Source organism: Solanum verrucosum, unplaced genomic scaffold (assembly GCF_900185275.1).
Source record: "Solanum verrucosum unplaced genomic scaffold, falcon-dt-bn FXZP01000008.1, whole genome shotgun sequence".
NCBI classification, from domain to species: Eukaryota; Viridiplantae; Streptophyta; class Magnoliopsida; order Solanales; family Solanaceae; genus Solanum; species Solanum verrucosum.
Genome location: NW_026020195.1, coordinates 1,492,624 through 1,512,724, shown reverse-complemented (window position 1 = coordinate 1,512,724; position 20,101 = coordinate 1,492,624). Strand labels below are relative to the sequence as shown.

Sequence of the window (20,101 nt, the reverse complement as noted above, 5' to 3'; positions counted from 1 at the left end):
ACATGATATCACGAATGTGGTGCAGCGGATGAGTCGAAGTTGCTTTTTTCTTAATTAGAGGTTTCGAATTCGAGCCTTGTAAATGGAAAAATTCTTGATAGGAAGCACTTCCCCTGAATGGAATCTTATGCAGTGTAAATTCAAAATAGTCGAACTTCAATACACGTATACACGGAAACAAAAAAAGCATTGGCAGACAAGCAAAGTCTTTTTCATGGTATATAATGCTTTATTAGCGTACTCCATTAATAACTCCATTATTATTTTTGTCAAAATGTATTGAAATATTTTGTTGTATGGAAAGAACGATGAAAACAAAATTGAGCACACAAGTGTAACATATTTTGTCCCTTAATAATAATGTCTATTTAATTCAGAACAAGAGCCTAAATTAATTTACTTTATGTTGCTTTATTGCCTCATGAGACTCTTACGTCTGTCTGAGTCTTACTAGGCAAAAAAATAATAATATAATAGTCGATAAAGTTATTGCATATGTGATCAATTAGGAGGTTACAGATTCAAATTATGAAAACAATTTTTTTTTATAGAAATATAGAATAATATTATGTATATATATAAATTAATCGAGTTAATAAATATAAAATAGCAAGGCTCCTATTATCTTGTACGTGTAACTCATCATTGACATCCATTTTTCTACTATAATAATATTATTATTTTTAAAAGAATTAAAGAAAAGTTTGTTTTTTAAAAAAAAAATTGTGTGGTCAGAATAAAGAATGCTTTCCAGTTTTATATTTTATTTTTTAAATTATAATTATTGTTTCTTTGAAATGATGACATGCATAGAATCTTAACTAGTAAGTTGTTAGGTATGGACCGGATTCAAGCGCATTATAGTGAAAATGACACGTGTGCTCCAAAATGATCCTCGAATCTTTTTGATCACCTTCAGCAACAAATCGACTGGATTTAGAGTAGGACAGGAGCGTGGGGCGAGGTTCTTTGTTCATTCTTTATTCTTGATTCTTCTGAATGAGGTGGTTGATATTGCTAGAGAGAAGTGATGAACGACTCGTATAAATCGTTTCAAATCTTTATGATCTAGAGTCTATATTTCAAAGGACGTTTGAAGAGTATGTAACTTTCGAATGGTCTAACTATTCGTTGATTGACGAACCAGCCTTGATACATTCTACGATTGATTACAATTCTCTCTACACTTATCATGTGTTGGGTAATATAGTCTTGCTTTGAATACTTTTACCTATATACAATTATACATTTAATTTTATTTTTTTTCATGAATATATCTACATTTAATAAAGCAGAACTTAGTAATCTTCTCTTAAATTATGCATTAATTTAACATACTTCATATGATTGAAAGAACAATTTGCACACCAAATTGTGAATTTAAATGGACATTCTTAAATGTATTTTGTGTGCATACATTTAACAATTTGACAGTTAGGTGTAGTCGAACCCAGAAATAGACATTCTTAAATGTATTTTGTTTAGGAAAAAAATAATTATACGTACTCATGAGTGTATTTGTTCTTAATAAATTAAAATAAACATGTAGGACAAAATTAGTGGTCCTTGGATAAACATTTAATATAGCTACCAACACATGAAAGGAGTAAATGCAGAAAATAAATTTGTAATATTATTATAAAGAGACGTATAATGAAAAATTTTGGAAGTTACCACCAACGGACACTGTGAAAGGGATGGAGTTACTCCTTCCTTAATCAAAGTTTTCGAATTTGAGTTTGGATATGAAAAAAATCATTAATAAAAAGTGTGTTTCCTCAAATGAGCTTCTACGCGACGCGAATTCGAAATAGTCCAACACTTTAATCTCTCAACTACAACTCAAAATTATTTATTTGTGATCAATCAATTTGGTTGAAGAAATTTAAACCAAACAATTATTGAATTTGATTATTGAAAATACAATAAATTTATTGAATATTTGAGTTGAATGTAATCATTAAAAATCATTATTAGAATCAACATTAAAATATTGAATGTCAAATTTAAAGTCATATAGACCAATTTGTCCAATTGTAAAGAAAAAACTTATAGGTGAAACTTCTGATTATTCGTTAATAATGACAAACAGTTCACTCTAAAGTTATGATACTGTTTACATAATTTCTCAAATTTATTTTTTTAATACTTAAATTAAGAAGTGTATTTATTGGACATTTAAACTCGAATTAAATTGTATTTATAATCTTATACATTAACTCTAAGTTAAAGAAAATAATATGTAAATAAATTTTATCCTTATCTCGAGAGTTAGAGAAATAAATTTTAATAGACCATACTCAATTAAAAAGCATCATAAGCATAGTTTATATGTAGATTTACCTTTTAAGGGCTCGCTTGATGATATGAGATGAGAGATAAGAAATGACTAATTTCAAATTTAATTTTATTTATGATAAATTTATTCATATTTAATTATAATAAAATTGATAATCTCAAAATAATTAATTTCAAAATAATATATTTTTTCAACTAAAAAAATCCTAAGAAACTGAAAAGACTCATTTTCGATAAACCCTCGACTCAACGAAGAAAGTAAAGAGACAGATATGTATGAATGCGGCCAAACAGCTTCGTCCCAAATGAAGTTCACCTTTTGACTATCTCTTGTGCCCTTTCTCTCCATTAAAAAAAATACTCATACAAAGTCAGCTCTTACATTGTCAGAATCCCAAATATCCCTTTTTCTCTATGGATCTAACAAAACTACAAAAAAAATTCTAAAATTATAAGTACTCTGTACCGCCGCCGTCGAGCTGAATCGGAATCGGAATCGGAATCGACTGATCTATTTTTCCGGTAAACTCTGCCGTCCTCTTTTTAATTTTTTTGAAAATGTATTTTTTTTAATCTATTTTGAGTTTAGAACAATAATTAATGCCTTTTTTGTGCCTCTCTTTCGTGCACTGCACCTTTATTATTATGACCAACTGACTCTACTCTGTTTTTTTTCACGTACAAAAAAAAAATGACAATAAGTGTATATTAATTGCTAACACTCTATTTTCGTTCGTTATATTAAAAATAGATGTTTTTATAAATGTATCCAATCTGTCATGATCCAATTTCTCAAATCATGATGATGTGTCTCAAAAAAAGTTAGATCGTGACAAGTTGGTATCAGAATCAAGTGCCAAATGAATTTTGACTTTAATTGAATCTTAAAAGTTGTCCAAAACATATACGTTGACGAGTAAAGATGGATGGAAGGGAAGGGAGTATTATAATAGGTATTATATGTTGGACAAATTACTTAACTACACTCTTTTACTTACCTTAATATCCATTTATCCCTACTTATTTCAAAATTTTCAAAAATCTCTTATTTACTTACGTATCCCGCATGTATCCCGTGCGCAACGCTATGTATCTCGCTATGTAGAATGTATCAAACGTTATGTATCTCGTGCACAACGCTATGTATCCCTCATGTATCCCGTGTACAATGCTATGTATCCGCTATGCGGAATGTATCAAACCTAATGTATCTCGTGCACAACGCTATGTATCCCGCTATGTGAAATGTATCAAACTTAATGTATCCCGTGCACAACGCTGTGTATCCCGCAAACATCATTTTTAAGAGATTTTTGGTAAATAGAAAACTAGAAGGAATAAGATGTTATTTAGTACTTATAATATGTGGTTCTATTAATTTATACTATGTTGTTTGTGTATGTATATACGTATAGAGAGAGAAAGAGTTGACAATTTTATTTTTGTATTAGCTGTATATTAATGTTTGCTGGCTTCCCACTCTCTCTTATTTCTTCTTACTTGTTACTTAAAACTCTTTTCTGTCACATTCATTGCGTTTTCTAACTATCTCCTTTTTAGACCATTTCTCTCTCTATAATACTCAATGAAGCAATTCAAAACGGCATGATTTGTTGTCGTTTCATGAGCTTACTGTATATTATTCACCAACATCCTCTTCTTCTTCTTCCCAACAATACAAAGGTTTTCTTGTCTTTCTCTGTTTTTCTGTTTTCTTGAATGTGTTGTGTATTTGTGGATTGATTTGAGTTCTTTGAAATTGTGATTCTTAGAATTTAAATGTTGTGTTTGGACGTGCATTTTACTTGGAAAAAATTTAATCTTTTGGTGAGGGAAAGTCCCAAAAAGTCAAAAACTGGTTTGACAAGCTCAGGCCAATTTCTGGGAACTTGAAAATATTTGAAGATCAGGTCAAAATCTATGGTCAAACGCTAGCCTAGTTTGGTTTTCTAGTTGGGTTTTCAATTTTCATGGCAAAGATTGGATTTTTGTGATGGAAAGTCCCAAAAACCAAAAAACTGGTCTGAGCTTGTCAGACTAGTTTTTGAGAACTTGAAATTATTTGAAGATCATATCAAAATATATTGCCAAATAGATATTTGAAGACAATTTATAGTCAAAGGCTAGCTTATAGTTTGGTTTTGTAGTTGGATTTTCAAATTTCATGGTAAAAATTGTTTGTTTTTTTTTTAAGTACTATTTATGTCTTTAATTTTGATGAAATTTGGTGTTTTTATGCTTTTTGCAGTGAAACCCAGAGACAGAAGTTTGTACTAAAGGGATAAAGAGGAAAATTCTTTTGATTCACTTTTAGAAAGGTAAAGTTTATATGTTAAATCATTTGATTATAATCATTTTATATTTAATAATTAACAGTCCTTTTGTTATATATTCTTTGTTTATTGGATTTTATGAGATTGTGAATTTTCTTGGGATCCTATGACAACCTGTCAGAATGTATCATTGTGAAGAAATCTTTCTTTTTTTTTACAATTTTTTTTTAACTTTTTGTGAAGAGATTGCTATTTAAAGAATTAGAACTAGATCTAGTTGATTATGATTAGGTAGTATAGCTGAAGAACAAAATGGATGGTAGAGATTGATCTTTTGACTTAGCTTTTACTCGGAGGTAGGGATAAGGTTAGTGTACGATGTACCCTCGTCAGACTCCACTCGTGGGATTACACTGGATACGTTATTGTTGTTGAGCTTTTTATACAAATTTTCAAAATGGTGACCACTTATTGTCTTTTTCTTCACAGATGGACAAAGTTAAGATTCCAGGTTGTTTGGTAATTAGACCATAAATTCACTATTCATTGTCAGGACAAGAATTTAAAATAAAGGATGTCTTGAAAAGACAAAATAAAGATGAGGTCTGAGTGAATTCCCTTTGTTTTATTTCAAATTATTGGCATCTTGTGATTGAGATGATTTTGCACCTTTTTGTTTCTTTGTTACAAAATCTCAACTTATGGGTGGCATTTACAAGTTTGAGTCTTACCTGATTTATGGACACGGATTACGGTAGAAGGTTAGCAGGTAGTAGAGCGTTGTCTTGCTTATCCTTCCTTACTAGTAGTCGTAGTATTTTTCTTGTTACTGTTCCTTTTTTTCAGAATGCTTGTCATGTTTTCCTTAGTATCTGCTTTTTCTTGAGTCGAGAGTCTATCGGAAACAGTCTCTCTACCTCCCAAGGTAGGGGTAAGGTTTGTGTACACTCTATCCTCCTTTGCAGGTTGATTTATGTTAAGTAGTGGTAACTCAGCCGACCCCAACTTGTTTGGGGCCGAGGCATAGTTGTTGTTGTAGTGGTTTATCAGACCTGTTGAACGCTAAGTTTGCTTCATATTGTATTCTTGGACATTATCAGTATTCATTAACGATTAATGTCGTTTGGCCTGTTATGTATAGTAGCATTTTCTTCAGAATTCTGCTGGACATGTACTAAACTTGAGGAGATTTCAGCGAATGTTCTTAAATATTTTCTTGAAATTTATGTTGACACAGGTCTGTGAGCTATTTTTCTCCGCGACTACTTCTTGATGTTTGCTTCACAGCTTTTGAGACTTCTCCAGACTCTACCAGCTGATGTGAACAATGAAAACTCGTAAGTGTACAAACTGTGCTTCTTCTTTATACTGCAGCTTCTTAAGTACAAAGTACTCGTGTGAAATAAAGGATCCATGTACACCGTAGTATTGAGCAAATGTGTGTATTTTTCTATTTAGTTTCGAGTAATAAGGATTGCTAATCTGATGCTTTCTTCTTTCGTTTGGAGACTCTAGATTTTCATTTGATAAATGTCGAGATGTTTCATTTTGTTGTACTACTCGTCTATTTCTTGATATCTTTACTTTAAGAGTTCATCGATGGATTTTAATACACTAGTATTCTTACAAAACTTGATCCCTGCATTGAGAAGTTAACTTCGACTGCAGATAATCATCCTCTGTTTAGTGATTCCACACTAGTCTCTGTGCATGATTCTAAAACATTTGAATGCAACGACAGCGTCTTTGACACAACTGAAGAGAAGCCTACGATGAATGGAAATCAGAATGGGATATTAAGTCATTCAAATGGTTACAAGGAAGCAGATTCTTTAGGTTTTCCTGTAAATGACTTCGGAAATACAAATGTCCACGACAATAGGGAAGATCCTTTGGCGTGTGACAGAAAAGATGGGAATGAATTCTGGAAAGTTCCTGAACTCGATGACTCTATATTTTTTGATAACAACAATGAGATTAAGGGTTCAAATGTGAGGGACGATCATAATGTAGATCTGTCCAAGATAAACGGTGACAATAGAGGTGGAAATCCTTTTGTGTGTGATATTCCCTCAAGTGAAACAAATGAAATTGTTGCTGCAAGTGTTACGGATGATCAAAATGGAGGCTTGTCGAATATCATCCATAGCAAGAGAGGTGGAAATCCATTTGAATGTGATACAAAAGATAGAGATCAGCCATGGAATATTCCAGAATATGAGTCCCTTGGTTTCCTTGATGACAAAGAAAATGAAACTATCGACTCTGATTCGCCTTTTACCTCTCACTCCGAGTTGTTTGAGAATAACAAACATTTTTATTCTGATAAAGGTGTCACCGATCACGAGCTTCCTGAATTGACAGTTTGCTATAGAGAGAACAACTTTAACATGGCTAAAGACATATGTATGGATGAGGGTGTACCTGCAGTAGATAAAGTTCTAATCGAAAGCTGGAAAGATGGTCAACCGAGCACGTCTGTTTCTGTTGATGCTGATGAAGAACAGCAGAGCAACACCAGGAAAAGTGTCGATATGGGGTCGACCATTGCATCTATATCTCAAGATTCATCTTTCAAAGATGCCAAGAACATTGCTGTGACTCGTGATACAGAAATAGAAGCTACTGGAGCACCTGTTCCAAACGGTTTCAATCCGTCCCTAGAGAATAATGCCAACAAAGATGCGGATAAGGATTCTTATCTCGAGGATTTGTTGATGATTTTTGGTTCAAAATGTACTACTAATGCATCAGAAAAACCATCATCTCCTAATACCGTTGTTCGTGTGGAAGAGTCCAATATAAAGACTTCTGATGGTGATCAATCTACACTGCAACCTGATCAGGTTTGTTCCTATCATTCTTACAGATTCGCGGAAATTAGGTGTGTTCTTCAGACACATTCTTCTGGTCGATAAAGTAAGGATTTCGTTTCTTGAACTGCAGGTGCCTTCTGAGCAAACTTTGAAAAGCCAAACTGCAGTTTCTGCACCCGATCAAACGAACAACAAGGGTAATAGCAAAGAGGGAGTGGGAACTAGTATTTTCTACGTCAATCTTACCAAACCAGAATCAACAAAAACCACGGAAGGAGGAGTCGGAAACTTGCCTGAACATTCTCACATGCCAAAGGCTGTCTCCGTTCACAAGAACGGAAACTCAGATAATAATTCAGCTTCAAGTCAAGTTCCTTTTGCTAATACTGCTGACAACGTGCACCAACAACACCTTGAATCCCAAAATATGGCTAATGGACAAGGTCATTTTGCTGATGGAGAGGCAAGTTTTTCTGCAGCAAGAGGTCCTATATCAGGTTCCATCACTTACTCAGGGCCTATATCTTACTCCGGCAGCGTATCTCTTCGATCCGAAAGCAGCACAACCAGCACCAGATCCTTTGCCTTCCCAGTGTATGCTACTTATCCTTTTCTTTTCAAATTTGATACTGATATTAGTAACTTTATGATGAACATTTTCATTCTTACTTCCTCACAGCTTACAAAATGAATGGAATAGCAGTCCAGTAAGAATGGCGAAAGCGGAACGGAGGCGTTTAAGTAAACAAAAAGGTTGGAAACAAGGCCTTCTGTGTTGTAGATTCTAAATTGTTGTTCTTAGTTAAAGAATATACATAACAAGACCTTAAATCTTGAATCTTTTGAGTATTGTAAGTATGCATACATGTTGATATTCATTGTTCTCTTAGGGGTGGCATGTTGTAGGGGAAATTACACATTTGGTCGCGTGGCCAAAAATATTTACATCCGTTAGCCAATATACATATATATTATGTGTATATTATATATCTATCGGCTATTATTTGGATGGGCGGCTATTTATGTCAATTTTCCCTTTGTTTTATTAAAGACATGAAGGCTACTGATGTAAAACCTTTTTCCTACATTTTTGTTCTTATACAATATATCATGTATACTCATGTTTAATGTCCCTTCTTTTTCTATGGTTAATTATTGTGAGAGATTTTTGTCTTTTTGACTCTTTTGGTCAAGGCCCATTGAGCCCAAATATATTGCATATATTTGGTTTTTTTCTTTTAAAGACCAATTTATTTATTATTACTACTAATAAATTTGTGTAAAATTCACAAATAACCATGCTATTGGAAGATAATTATCGTCATGGAATTTTATTTGTAGAATTTGAAACTCATTTACCTTTTTGAGCATTTGGTGCTCATAGTCCACTAGCATGACTAATTTGGATTTGCATCATAAACAGTCTAATATAATATGGTGAATTTTAGTGCTCCTTATCAAAGAAGACGTCATTTTCAAGACTCAAACTCGAAATCATTAATTAAGATTTAAGAGTTAAGGACATTTAACTTTTATCATTTCACAAGTCTGCTAATGCAAGTGAACCTTTTATCCAAAAACACTTAAATTAAATTATCATATTGGGTTTTCTAGCTAGACAAACATACGTGAAGAAGTGTAACAATTTTGTCAGCAAATATAACCTCCATTTATTACTGTCCTACAGTGGCAAATTCAAGATTTTCACAAACAAGATTCAAAATATAAAATAAGTATAAACACATGAAAAAACCAACAGAAATTCAACATTTACTGTATATACATAAAAAAAATGAGATTAAGATAAACTCATTTGACCCTACTTGACTTCTCCCCGGCCTACAAAGGGGGCAAGATGTTAGGTAACACAAAATCAACCCAAATGGTGTGAAGGTTCCTAAAAAAGCAAAACTCATATATATATATATATATAAATATATATGGAGTTTTACACCTATTTTAATTTATTTTTGGAAGTGTGAGTTTTGTGCTTTGTGTATGTCTTTTTTCTCTCTTCTTTTCATTGAACTTTGTGGGCTTTTACCTTCCTTCCTTCCTTCTTTGACTCTTATATATTCCTACTTTCATTTCAAAAAAGAATTACACTTTCATCAAATTAATACCATAACAATGGAAATAAAAAAATTCATCCTTACTCTTCTACTCATTTGCTTCACTCTTTTCATGTTATTTCCATTTTCATGTGCTGCTCCATTGTTAGGTAATTCTTTTTTCTATGTGACCTATAGGTTACTGTTCGAGTTGTGGAAGTTTAATCACTAATGCTTGCATTAGGGTAGACTGTTTACGTCACATTCCTTGGAGTGTAACATGTGACCCTTTCACGAACTCTATTAATACAACATGCTTTGTGCACCGAGCTATCATTTGCCTTTTTTTTTCTATCCATTGAATATTTTTTTTCCTTTTGCTTATATATCATTGCTAACTTCATTGTATTGTAATTTTGACAGATCATGAAGGGAAAATGACTCTCCCTTCAAGTCCTAGGAAGCTCAAGTTCAATGAACATCCAAATGTAATGAGTTTTTTTTTCATATATAAAAATAATTTTTTTTTAAAAAAAAACTTATTTATAGTATGTATTTTCCAGCATATAGTATGTATTTTTTTTCTTCATGAAAATGACATGTTATCATTTGTGTGAAGCAGGTGAAAAGCAATGGAAATCAAATGAATTTGGTACCATTGAACACTGCACAATTAACAGGTACATGTATATAATTTAGTAATTTTATTATAAAAATATTAACTGGTTTCATATGCATGACATATATATATATATATATAAGATAAATAAAAGTTTAATTTTTTTAAGAATCCTCCTACTTTGACTAATTAACTAACAAACCTTCCATTGATATGCTGATAATTCCATAATTTCATGTCTAGTAGTCTTTTCACTTAATATAATGTTGCCTTCGTCTTATAATACTTTTCACATTTTATTTCATCTCAAGAATCAAATTACATAATTTTTCATCAATAGTTTAAGATATATTTTTTCATCATATTAATATAAAAAAAATTACAATGTATAATGCTTTCTTAGATAGTTCTGAATATCCAAATCTTAATCTAATTTAATTTAACTTAAAAAATTAATTAAATTTACTTTCTGAAAATAAAATACAGTAACAACTATTTTGGAACAGAAAAAATACTATTAATATATGGTGTAGAAATCTTAAAATACTCAACTTATGTTTCAATTTGTCTACACTTTGACCAACTTAATTACAACCTACTATGTCTTTTAATTAAGGGAAAAATGATAAATATACCCTGAACTATCGTAAATGGTATGCAGATACCCTCTCTCATACTTTTGGGACATTGGTGCCCTTGTCATCTAAAAACTAGAGCATATATGCCCTTCACTCTAACGGAAGACTAAATAGGGACACATGGTACAATCTTATCCGTCGATCCAATGTTTAATAAATGTTGGGTCGGTGGATAAGATTATGACACGTGTATGTCCTTTAGTATAAATAGTATATATGCTCTAGTTTTTGGACGGCAGGGGCATCAATATCCCAAAAGTATGACGGAGGATATCTGTATACCATTTACAATAGTTCAGAGGTATATTTATCTTTTTTTCCTTTAATTAATATTATTTTGCATGCCCCTTAAAAAAGATATTAGTAATTATTTTTACATATATTCGATCCCTTACTTATGTATATATATCGTCTCACCTAATTAGCACTAACGATAATATGTTACATAATAATGATCAATGACCTTTTATTTATCTAGAACTTAAAGATATTTCAAATTTATTTTATCAAAACGACTAATATTTTGCGCGATATGATCGCACATGTGTCTAGGTAAAGAACATGAGGGAGAAGTGGTACATGCAAGAAAAGGGACAAGGCAAGAGTGGGTTGAAGGGAAAGACACTTCTGATTTCTACACAATGGACTATCATTGGGTTAGACGACGACGCCCCATACATAACAAGTCCATTCGCCCATAAAATAACAATCTCAAACTAGTCAGAATCGACTTTTTAGTTTGTATGAATCCTCAATATAGTATCATATAGTAATTCCCGATATCAAGTATAAAAATGTAGTAGATTTTTGGGAATACAATTTTGACGTGTGTTACATTTTGTTGTAATTAATTAAGAGTTTAATGAGGATTATGTCGTGTTGTAGCTTTGTTTATGGCCGACATTAAACCCTAATTTTTGGTATTAACAAGAAAAAGTTTTGAGTTTAGTTCCAAGGGGACAAATTTTACGTTTTTTTTATATATATTTTATTTAATGTAGGCAATTTATAAATTGTAGTCAAATTAGTTTTCTCAATCCCCAATAAAATATATATTGAGATTTGGTGTCACACATAACAAGTTATTTTTTTAATATATAGTTTTTCTCGAAAGACAAATTCTCCGTACCTGAGGAGCATGAATGTAGTATTTGGCCATGAGGGATGTTTAACTAATCCCTTGAAATTTGCAAATATGTCCACTTTTTGATATTTTCAAGTACTAAGTTTTCGTATGGAAAAGGTCCAAAAATTTTATTAAATTATGAGAAATGAGATAATCGAGTTAAATCTATCTTTATCGTTAGGGTAGGTTTATCCTTGTTGACTAATGGTAGAAGCTTAGTCTCTAATGGTAATGTTTAACACTCCTTGATATCATGTGTTTAATCACAAGAGTTTTTTTTACAAAGGACAAAATGGTTGCCTTGTCGCCGCGAATGGCTAGTCCAAATTTGTCATTGAATTATGAGAAATAGAATAATTGGGTTGAATCTATCTTTATCGTTATAAAAATAAGTTAGATTTTTCCTTATTGACTAATGGCATAAGCTTAGTCTCTAATGATAATGTTTAGCACTCGATGATGCAACATATTTAACATATGAGTCTTTTCTACAAAGGACAAACGATCACACTGATTATGCTAATGATCGGTCCAAATTTTCTATGAACTTTAAAGAACAAGGTAAATGTTTTAGTAATAACACCATCGTCTTTATTTTTCTTTTGTTTCCTTGCTTGGAGGATAATAGAGTGTGCACTTCTAGCAATTTAATCCCTATTAAAATTTGATGCACTAAGTTCTAATAACAATATAAGTACTTAATAATAATTGACACTTTTATTTACGTTAGCGAATTAAGACATGTCTGATTTAGATATTAAAAAAATAAACGATAAATAAAAATTAAGATGATAACTTTCAAGATCCAGTAATCCATGATTTTGCGCCTTTCCTTTCCCCATTCCATTTTAATACTTTTTATCAAGAAACAATTATCTAAGTTTATGTGTGAGTTTCTTTCATTTAATATAATTATATTATATATATTATTATTCTTTTGTTTGTTATATGAGTTTAGTATATAAATAGAAAAACTTGCAATTCTAGTGACATGAAGTTGGTGTGGTGTAGTGGTTATCACGTCAGTCTTACACACTGAAGGTCCCCAGTTCGATCCTGGGCATCAACATTTTATCAAGGTTACTTTTTTGTTTCAATGGAAATGAACGTACGTTCTCAACACGACTTTTTATTTGAGACTTTTGGTTAAGAATAAAGGAATCTCAACAATTCCGTCACAATTCATGTCGCTACTATTGTATTATATTTTAGGAAGATTCATGACTATAAACTTTTATATTCAAATGTAACAATTTGTTGAAGTTTCAAACTCTATTAATAATTCATTAGATTGAAACTTGTATCACTTTCAAAATTCAAGTGCAAAAATTTTAAATTTCATAAGCAATTCTCGATTTCAACTCTCTGTCAATACAAACTTTAAGAACGATTGATGAAATTCAAATCGATAAATATTCTTAGATTTTTCCCCGCACTTCATAGTTAAAAATATTATTTATGCATTAAAAATAACTAAACATTAAATAGTTTCCCAAATTGAAACACTCCAAAACTACAAGGACCAACTTGACTTTTTCACTCTTTACCTCCACCCTACCATCGCCGCCGGCGAATCCCGTTCGCCAGAATCACGCCTATCCTTCGCCATTAACAATGGCTTCCTCAGCTTTCATCTCAATCAAAAGGACCAAAATACCCTTTTCTCTAAACTCATTCTCCATCATAAAATTTACCCTTTTCTCCACACTAATCAAGAACCATCACCAAAAAATTTCACCTCAAATTACTTCTCCACCAGTGCCAAAAAAGCTTCCTTTTACTGTTTCTGCACATGGGGTTACGTGGAATGATCCTTACCATTGGATGCGCAAAACCAACGACCCTGATTTCATCAACTATCTTCAGCAAGAAAATTTATATGCTCAGTCTTTTATGAAGGATACTGAGGAAATGCAAAAGAGTTTGTTTTCTGAGATGATTAGTAGAATGCCTTCCAAGATTTCTACTCCACCTGAACTATGGGGTCCTTGGTTTGTCTAAAAACTCAATTTTTCAACTTTTTTATATGCTTTCATTGTATGAAAATGTGGGAAAATGATTGATTCAATAGTGTTTTAAATATAAGTTTGAAATGTTAAAGAATGAGGTAGTTTATATGAAAATATGATTTGAGAGGAAAAGTTTGTAATTTTAAATTGAGCTAATATATAAACAGACACTCAAACTTGACGTGATAATTAAGCATTTCAATTTTGAGTATGCATATTTAGGCACATCAACTAGCCTCCGTTGTGTTAGTTAAACGTTCCAACTTACAAAATGATCAACTAGACATGTTCAATGTTTATGTGTCAAGTTAGCGTCGGGAGTCCAAGAGATACAATGGGGATGAGTTGGAGTGTTTAAGTTGTTAGTTGAGACCAAGTTAAGGTGTCTAGATGTGTACTCTCAAAGTTGGAGTGCTTACTTGTAAGCTGATGCTAAGTTTGAATGTTTGTGTATGTATTATGCATTTTATATTCCCATGTATCAAACGTTGTTGTTCACTTTTGTTTAGTTCGCGTAAAAATGATCTCTTTCATATGTTCCTTGCACGAATACTAAAGAATTCAGACTGTCGACTTTTCATTTTTTCTATAAGTCGAACTAAGTCATTCTATTTGAATTAGAGAAGACGAGTCATAAATTTAGTAAAAAAGAAACCACTTTAATCAAAATGATACAAATCAACTATTATTTTTCTATATGAAGTAGATTTAAGTCCATGTTAAGCCTATTACATCATGTACAATCTGCATTAAATCTGCAAATACTTAATGATTGAGTTATGCAATAGAAATAGCCTAATCAGATTAAGAATTAGTGTAACTGTTGTGTGAACTAAGGAGTTGTTAAAATAATGTCTTGAAGTATGTACCATATGTTCTGAAGAATTAATAAGGGTATTTTGTGAAATGATCTAAATGCTACAGGCTGCATTTAGTTTAGCGGATGCTTTGATATGAACATTGATTCTAAATTCTGTTCGAGAATCTACTTGCTACGAAATTCTTTCTTTGTTGGTTGACTATCGGTCTGTTTTTTGGGTTGTTAACAGGTTATACTACCAGTACATTCCAGAAGGGAAGGAGTTTCCAGTATTATGTAGGAAACTGGCTGCTGAGAGCAAAGGTTGGATGAAGACTGTATCAAGTTATGTGATTGGCGTTGCTGGGAAGGAACAAATACTGCTTGACTGGAATGAAATTGCAGAAAGATATGGTATATCATTTTCATATTATTCTTTTAACAACCACTTTTTGCTCATCTTGTTTCTTTTCCAAGCACTTATAATCAATTTTCTATCCTTGTGTATTGGTTTAAGGACTGAATCCACTCTGGAAAAATATCCATAGCAGCATATTGAGGTTAACAGGACAATGAAGTGTTAAAATTTAAGAGAAAAGGAGGAGAATATTCTTATAGGCTTCATGATATGCATGCAAATCATTGGCCATTGTTTTAGGTGTGGTTAGTTTTAAAGATAGTGTTTCCATTATGTTTTGATTTGTTCTTGTTTTTTGTAGGATATGTGCATGTGGGTACATGTAGAGTGTCTCCAGACCACAATTATCTTGCTTACACAATTGATGTTACTGGTAGTGAGCAGTTTGTGCTTCAGATTAAGGACCTCCGAAATGACTGTGTTCTGCCAACCCTGGGAGTTGAAGGGGTTGTCAGTGTGGAATGGGCTCAAGATTCTTGTACTTTCTTCTATACATTATCCGACCAGAACCAACGCCCTTACAGGCAATTCTCTATACTATGATTAGTTGATTACTACTTTAAATTGGATATTCGGATGTGTTATTACTTAAACATTATGTGGCCAGGGTACATTGCATAAAACTGGGATCAGATTCTGTTCATAATGTCCCATTGTTTGTAGAAAATGATTCCAGTTTCTGTGTGGATATAGCAAGTACAAAAGATGGAAAGTTTATTACTGTGAATTCTAATTCAAGAACTTCATCTGAGGCAAGAAATTTACCCCTAGCACGGCATAGATACTTCTTTGTATTGGTGAGGATGTTTTCTTAGTTTTGCTCATTGTCTTATTGCAGGTTTATGTCATCAATGCAACCAATTTGCAGACTGGAATTCAAAGATTTTGTAAGCGTGTGTCTGGTGTGCAATACTTTCTTGAACATCATCATGGCTTTTTCTATGTTCTCACTAATTCTCCTAATGCTGGTGAGGAATCACCTTTGAGTGGAGAGTATTATTTGGCTAGATGCCCTGTTGAGAACTTGCAGTCAACTTGTTTGCAGGTATGTCTTCTTCCATCATATATTGATTCTAGAAGGGGCTACCGCTGCTGATAAAACATTTATACATGCATGAATATACAGCTTTCAAAGTGTTCTCCAAAATCGTTCTATCTAGTGGATACTTTGACATTTCTTTCACATGGATTTAAGGCTGATGAAGGATTTGTAGTTTTGCTGTGTACCTCATTCCAGCTAGTCGTTTTGGTTGTAATTTGAGGCTACATGCTCGTTATCTGCCTGCATAATTATGATATGTTGGTTATTTGGATCCTAAACTTTTCTACCTGGGCAAGTGCAAAATTGAGTTATATGAACACATGTTGATTCATGAGTTTTTGGTCTTTAATCATTTGCAAACTTTCTCCGCAGAATATTATAGAACCCAGCGAGGACATTTTCATCCAAGATATGGACATGTTTAATGAACATCTGGTGCTTTTTCTCAACAAAGAGGGTTCCTCATCGATATGCTCTGTAGATATGCGAACGATCATCAATTGTGAGGTATAATTAAAACTTATGTCACTTTTTTTTTTAATTTTGATACTATTTTGTCACCCTTAATTAAAATTCCCTTGTTTCTTAATGTCTACGTGTTGTGCAGGAACAAATGAAGATTGATGGACTTAACCCATGGTTCTTTCCTCTTCCCTCTGATATGTGTACAATAGCTCCAGGGTCAAATCATGATTTCACACGATCTGTATACCGCGCTGTTGTTTCTTCCCCAGTGGTAATGCTTGTCAACTTTTTTTCCTTCCCAGTGGTAATATTGTTAATAGTCTTCAAATGCTCTGCATCCTGTTGGTTGTCATATTTTTGCTTTTCAACTTATTCTTGTATTCGACTAATCAACGTTATTGATTGATAAGCTTGTACCCATATTACTCCACTTTGAGGTATTCTCGCTATATTCCCTGGAAAATTTAGTGCAGATCTCTGTTATGTAGTCTTAATATCTCAAATGCTAATCATGATGTATCGTATGAATATTCAGCTTGTTTCCACATATAAATTCTTCTTTTACTAAGTTGTTCTTTTCTTTGAAAAAGAACCCAACAATTACGCCTCAAGCCTAAACTAGTTGGGTTTAATAAAGCATCATGAAAATTTTGATAATTCCATCAGAAATACACCTTTCCTCCCTATTCCTGTCATAGTTAAAGACTTCTCTACCTACCGTAGCAGCCTAGCAGGTGTCTACCTGTATGGCCAAATAACATTATATGCTTCTCAGTGTTTCTCTTTTGAAATGCAGATGCCTGATGTTATTGTTGACTATGATATGTCTAGAAGAACGTTCTCTGTCATTCATCAAGAAGAAGTAATTAACGTTTCCCACAATACAAAATACCACTCTAACAATGGAGAGAGGAGCAGAAATGAGTTTCTGGGCACCCCTTTAAAGAAGGAACACAAAATTCAGAATAATGGAGTCCACAGATGGAGTGACTTTGCTGAAATTTATTCCTGTCAAGAAAAAGAAGTGATATCGCATGATGGTGAAAGGATTCCTTTAACTATTTTATTCTCTCGCAAAGCACATAAGAAGGGTCAGTCTCCTGGGCTTCTACATGGATATGGAGCATATGGAGAAGTGCTAGATAAAAGCTGGTGTGTTGACCGCCTGAGCTTACTTGATCGTGGTTGGCTGATTGCATTTGCTGATGTAAGGTACAGCTCTCTTTTATTGTAAGTTGGATTGTGATATTTGGCAATGCTCAAAAAGCTTTTATCCGAGCATAGTTTGGCCACTGGTTGGGGGGATTTGCTTGTCGAGAAACTGCTAACTCAGTCACTCAGAACTCCTTATGCTTCATCCTCCCAAAGCAAAGAAAAGGAAAGAAGTAGAAAGAGGAAAAAGAGAAAAGAAAATGAATGTACAGGAAACTGTTGATTTAGATGCATTCGAAGTGGTTAACCTTTTACAAACATTTGAAAGCCACTTGTGTTATTTTGGTAACTTATGCTGTGTTTGATAACTTATCACTGATTTTCTCAATGCAATAGAAGTGATAAAACGTTTGTGATTTAGTTTGCCTTGAAACATTACTTATCCGTCCATGAATTGAACTCCAATGGTAAGGATGAAAAAACACTCTAGCTTGGTCACTCTCTCACAAAGTTCCATTTGTTGCTGTCAATTTCTCTCTTTTTCAAATGCATGTAATGGTGCAATGATATAGGCTACCAAATTAACAACATAATTTGCTTCAGAGAGTCTGGAAAGAAGTACCCTTGCTTGTGATTTCTTGTAACAGAACAATTAGGTGACATATTTTACTTGTGCAGAGGTGGTGGTGCTCCAGATCCTTCGTGGCACAAATCTGGAAGCGGAATGAACAAGTTGAACTCTGTGAGTGATTTCATATCATGTGGCAAGTATCTTGTCAGTGAGGGTTATGTTCATCAACATCGGCTGGGAGCTGTTGGTGTAAGTGCAGGAAGTCTTCTTGTCTCGGCAGCAATTAACATGCACCCTGAACTTTTTCAAGCTGCAATCCTGAAGGTAAGCACCAATTTGGGAATCCTTTAGTGTTCTTTCATATTCCTATAGATTCATTGAATTGGATTCATATTGCATATTATGGTTTGATTTGGTCTCCGTATATATGTCTTCTTTAGCGGGAAAGGAAACAAGAATTCTAAATACTTTGGTTTGGGACGATATATACTAGATGCAGTCTGCTTTTGTTTCAAGTTTCTCTCGAGCTAAAGAATATTTAGTGTCTTTAGACAACTCTCTATAAACCTAAAAGGGAAAAGGGGCAAATATACCCCTCAACTTTGCAATTTAGAGCTAATATACCTTTCGTTTAAATATAACCTCGCTGTCTAATTTGGATGGCAGGAAGTGTCTTTATTTTTTGTTTGACGCTGATGTATTATAGCTGTTCATGTATGTAATGTTTGTCCCAGGTTCCTTTCCTTGATGTGTGCAGTAGCTTGTTGGATCCCACCTTGCCTCTCACTGTTCTAGACTACGAAGAATTCGGAAATCCTCAACTACATGCGCACTTTGAATATATTTTGAAGTATTCTCCTTATGACAATATTCCTGAGGGTGTTTGTTGTCCGTCGATGCTTGTGAAAGCTTCATTAAACGACTCAAGGTATAATTTTGTTCTCGTCAGAATGCACATCATATTTATGTAATACTTGAGTCTATTGAATGGTTTGGCTGAAATGCTAAGGCATTTTCAGCCTGCTAAGATTCTTTCTCTCAACATCTTATTTTGATCTTCACGAAAACTCCCTGGAAAGGATCGATATCATATTATGTCTTTAAGCAGAGTTGGCGTTTGGGAAGCAGCAAAATGGGTGGCCAAGATACGAGATAAAACGTGCACTAGGTGTTCTTCTTCAGTTATACTGCAGACAAACATGAGCGGAGGACATTTTGGTGAAGGTGGTCGTTTTGGACAATGCGAGGAAGCAGCTCATGAATACGCTTTTCTGATGAAAGTTCTCGGGGAATCTTGAACTAAAATGCAGCTTCTGGATTTCGATGATGGAGGGTTGGTCTAGAGCTATTGTCCTAATGACAGAGAGGCTAGCTGGAAAACGTTAATCAGCTATAGCTCTGCATTAACCAAATGCACTCGGAAACTCCTCGTGGTACTTGAACTTCCCATTGGTATTAGCATGAAACGAAGATAATGTGTCTAAACGTTTTAGCCACTCGATTGATGTGTCTTTCTTTATGGCTAGTTGCAGAATAGCGTGACTCATGAGAAGAAGAGCTGGAGACACCAGAGGTCGACTGCTGTCATTGTCAAGCTTAGCAATATTTCCATGTGACTTATAAGTCATGAGTTCAAGCTGTGGAATCAGCCATATGGTAAGCTGCATACATTACACCCCAACGAGTCTGTAGGATGTTTCGTGCCCCCGACTGCCCTTTTCTTATGCTCAACATGATTTCCAGCAGAAGGGTGTTAAATGACCCCAATTGCTTGTAAAGCTTACCATCCAACAGTAATTGTCAGGTTTTGTGGATTGAAGTACT

At 33.4% G+C, this 20,101-nt stretch overlaps 3 protein-coding genes and 1 non-coding gene across 5 annotated transcripts; all 4 read left to right on the top strand.

Annotated features, from left to right (window-relative positions):
• Positions 1-2,779: 2,779 nt before the first annotated feature.
• On the top strand, positions 2,780-8,272 carry LOC125829763 (uncharacterized). The gene is made up of 6 exons (XM_049508963.1): positions 2,780-2,820; positions 4,547-4,616; positions 5,809-5,908; positions 6,313-7,417; positions 7,518-7,981; positions 8,067-8,272. Exons 3-6 carry the CDS (start codon positions 5,844-5,846, stop codon positions 8,173-8,175), a joined length of 1,743 nt encoding a protein of 580 aa, XP_049364920.1. The 5' UTR covers positions 2,780-2,820; positions 4,547-4,616; positions 5,809-5,843; the 3' UTR covers positions 8,176-8,272.
• A 1,245-nt stretch (positions 8,273-9,517) lies between these two features.
• LOC125829810 (uncharacterized) lies at positions 9,518-11,396 on the top strand. 2 transcript variants are annotated; one of them, XM_049509004.1, is made up of 4 exons: positions 9,518-9,608; positions 9,862-9,926; positions 10,058-10,118; positions 11,248-11,396. In XM_049509004.1, the coding sequence occupies exons 1-4, from the start codon at positions 9,518-9,520 to the stop codon at positions 11,394-11,396; spliced, it is 366 nt and encodes a 121-aa protein (XP_049364961.1). The 2 variants fall into 2 exon arrangements, 1 of the variants encoding a protein (XP_049364961.1); XR_007443106.1 differs by lacking the exons at positions 9,518-9,608; positions 11,248-11,396 and having other exon boundaries at positions 9,867-9,926; positions 10,061-10,121.
• Positions 11,397-12,817: 1,421 nt separating this feature from the next.
• Positions 12,818-12,890, top strand: TRNAV-UAC (transfer RNA valine (anticodon UAC)). Its single transcript has one exon. It is a non-coding gene; the product is annotated as a tRNA-Val (tRNA).
• Positions 12,891-13,403: 513 nt separating this feature from the next.
• Positions 13,404-19,718, top strand: LOC125829811 (uncharacterized). The gene is made up of 11 exons (XM_049509006.1): positions 13,404-13,812; positions 14,880-15,043; positions 15,349-15,571; positions 15,655-15,799; positions 15,886-16,092; positions 16,462-16,596; positions 16,697-16,825; positions 17,351-17,766; positions 18,385-18,601; positions 19,012-19,205; positions 19,386-19,718. Exons 1-11 carry the CDS (start codon positions 13,436-13,438, stop codon positions 19,573-19,575), a joined length of 2,397 nt encoding a protein of 798 aa, XP_049364963.1. The 5' UTR covers positions 13,404-13,435; the 3' UTR covers positions 19,576-19,718.
• The last annotated feature ends 383 nt before the right edge of the window (positions 19,719-20,101 follow it).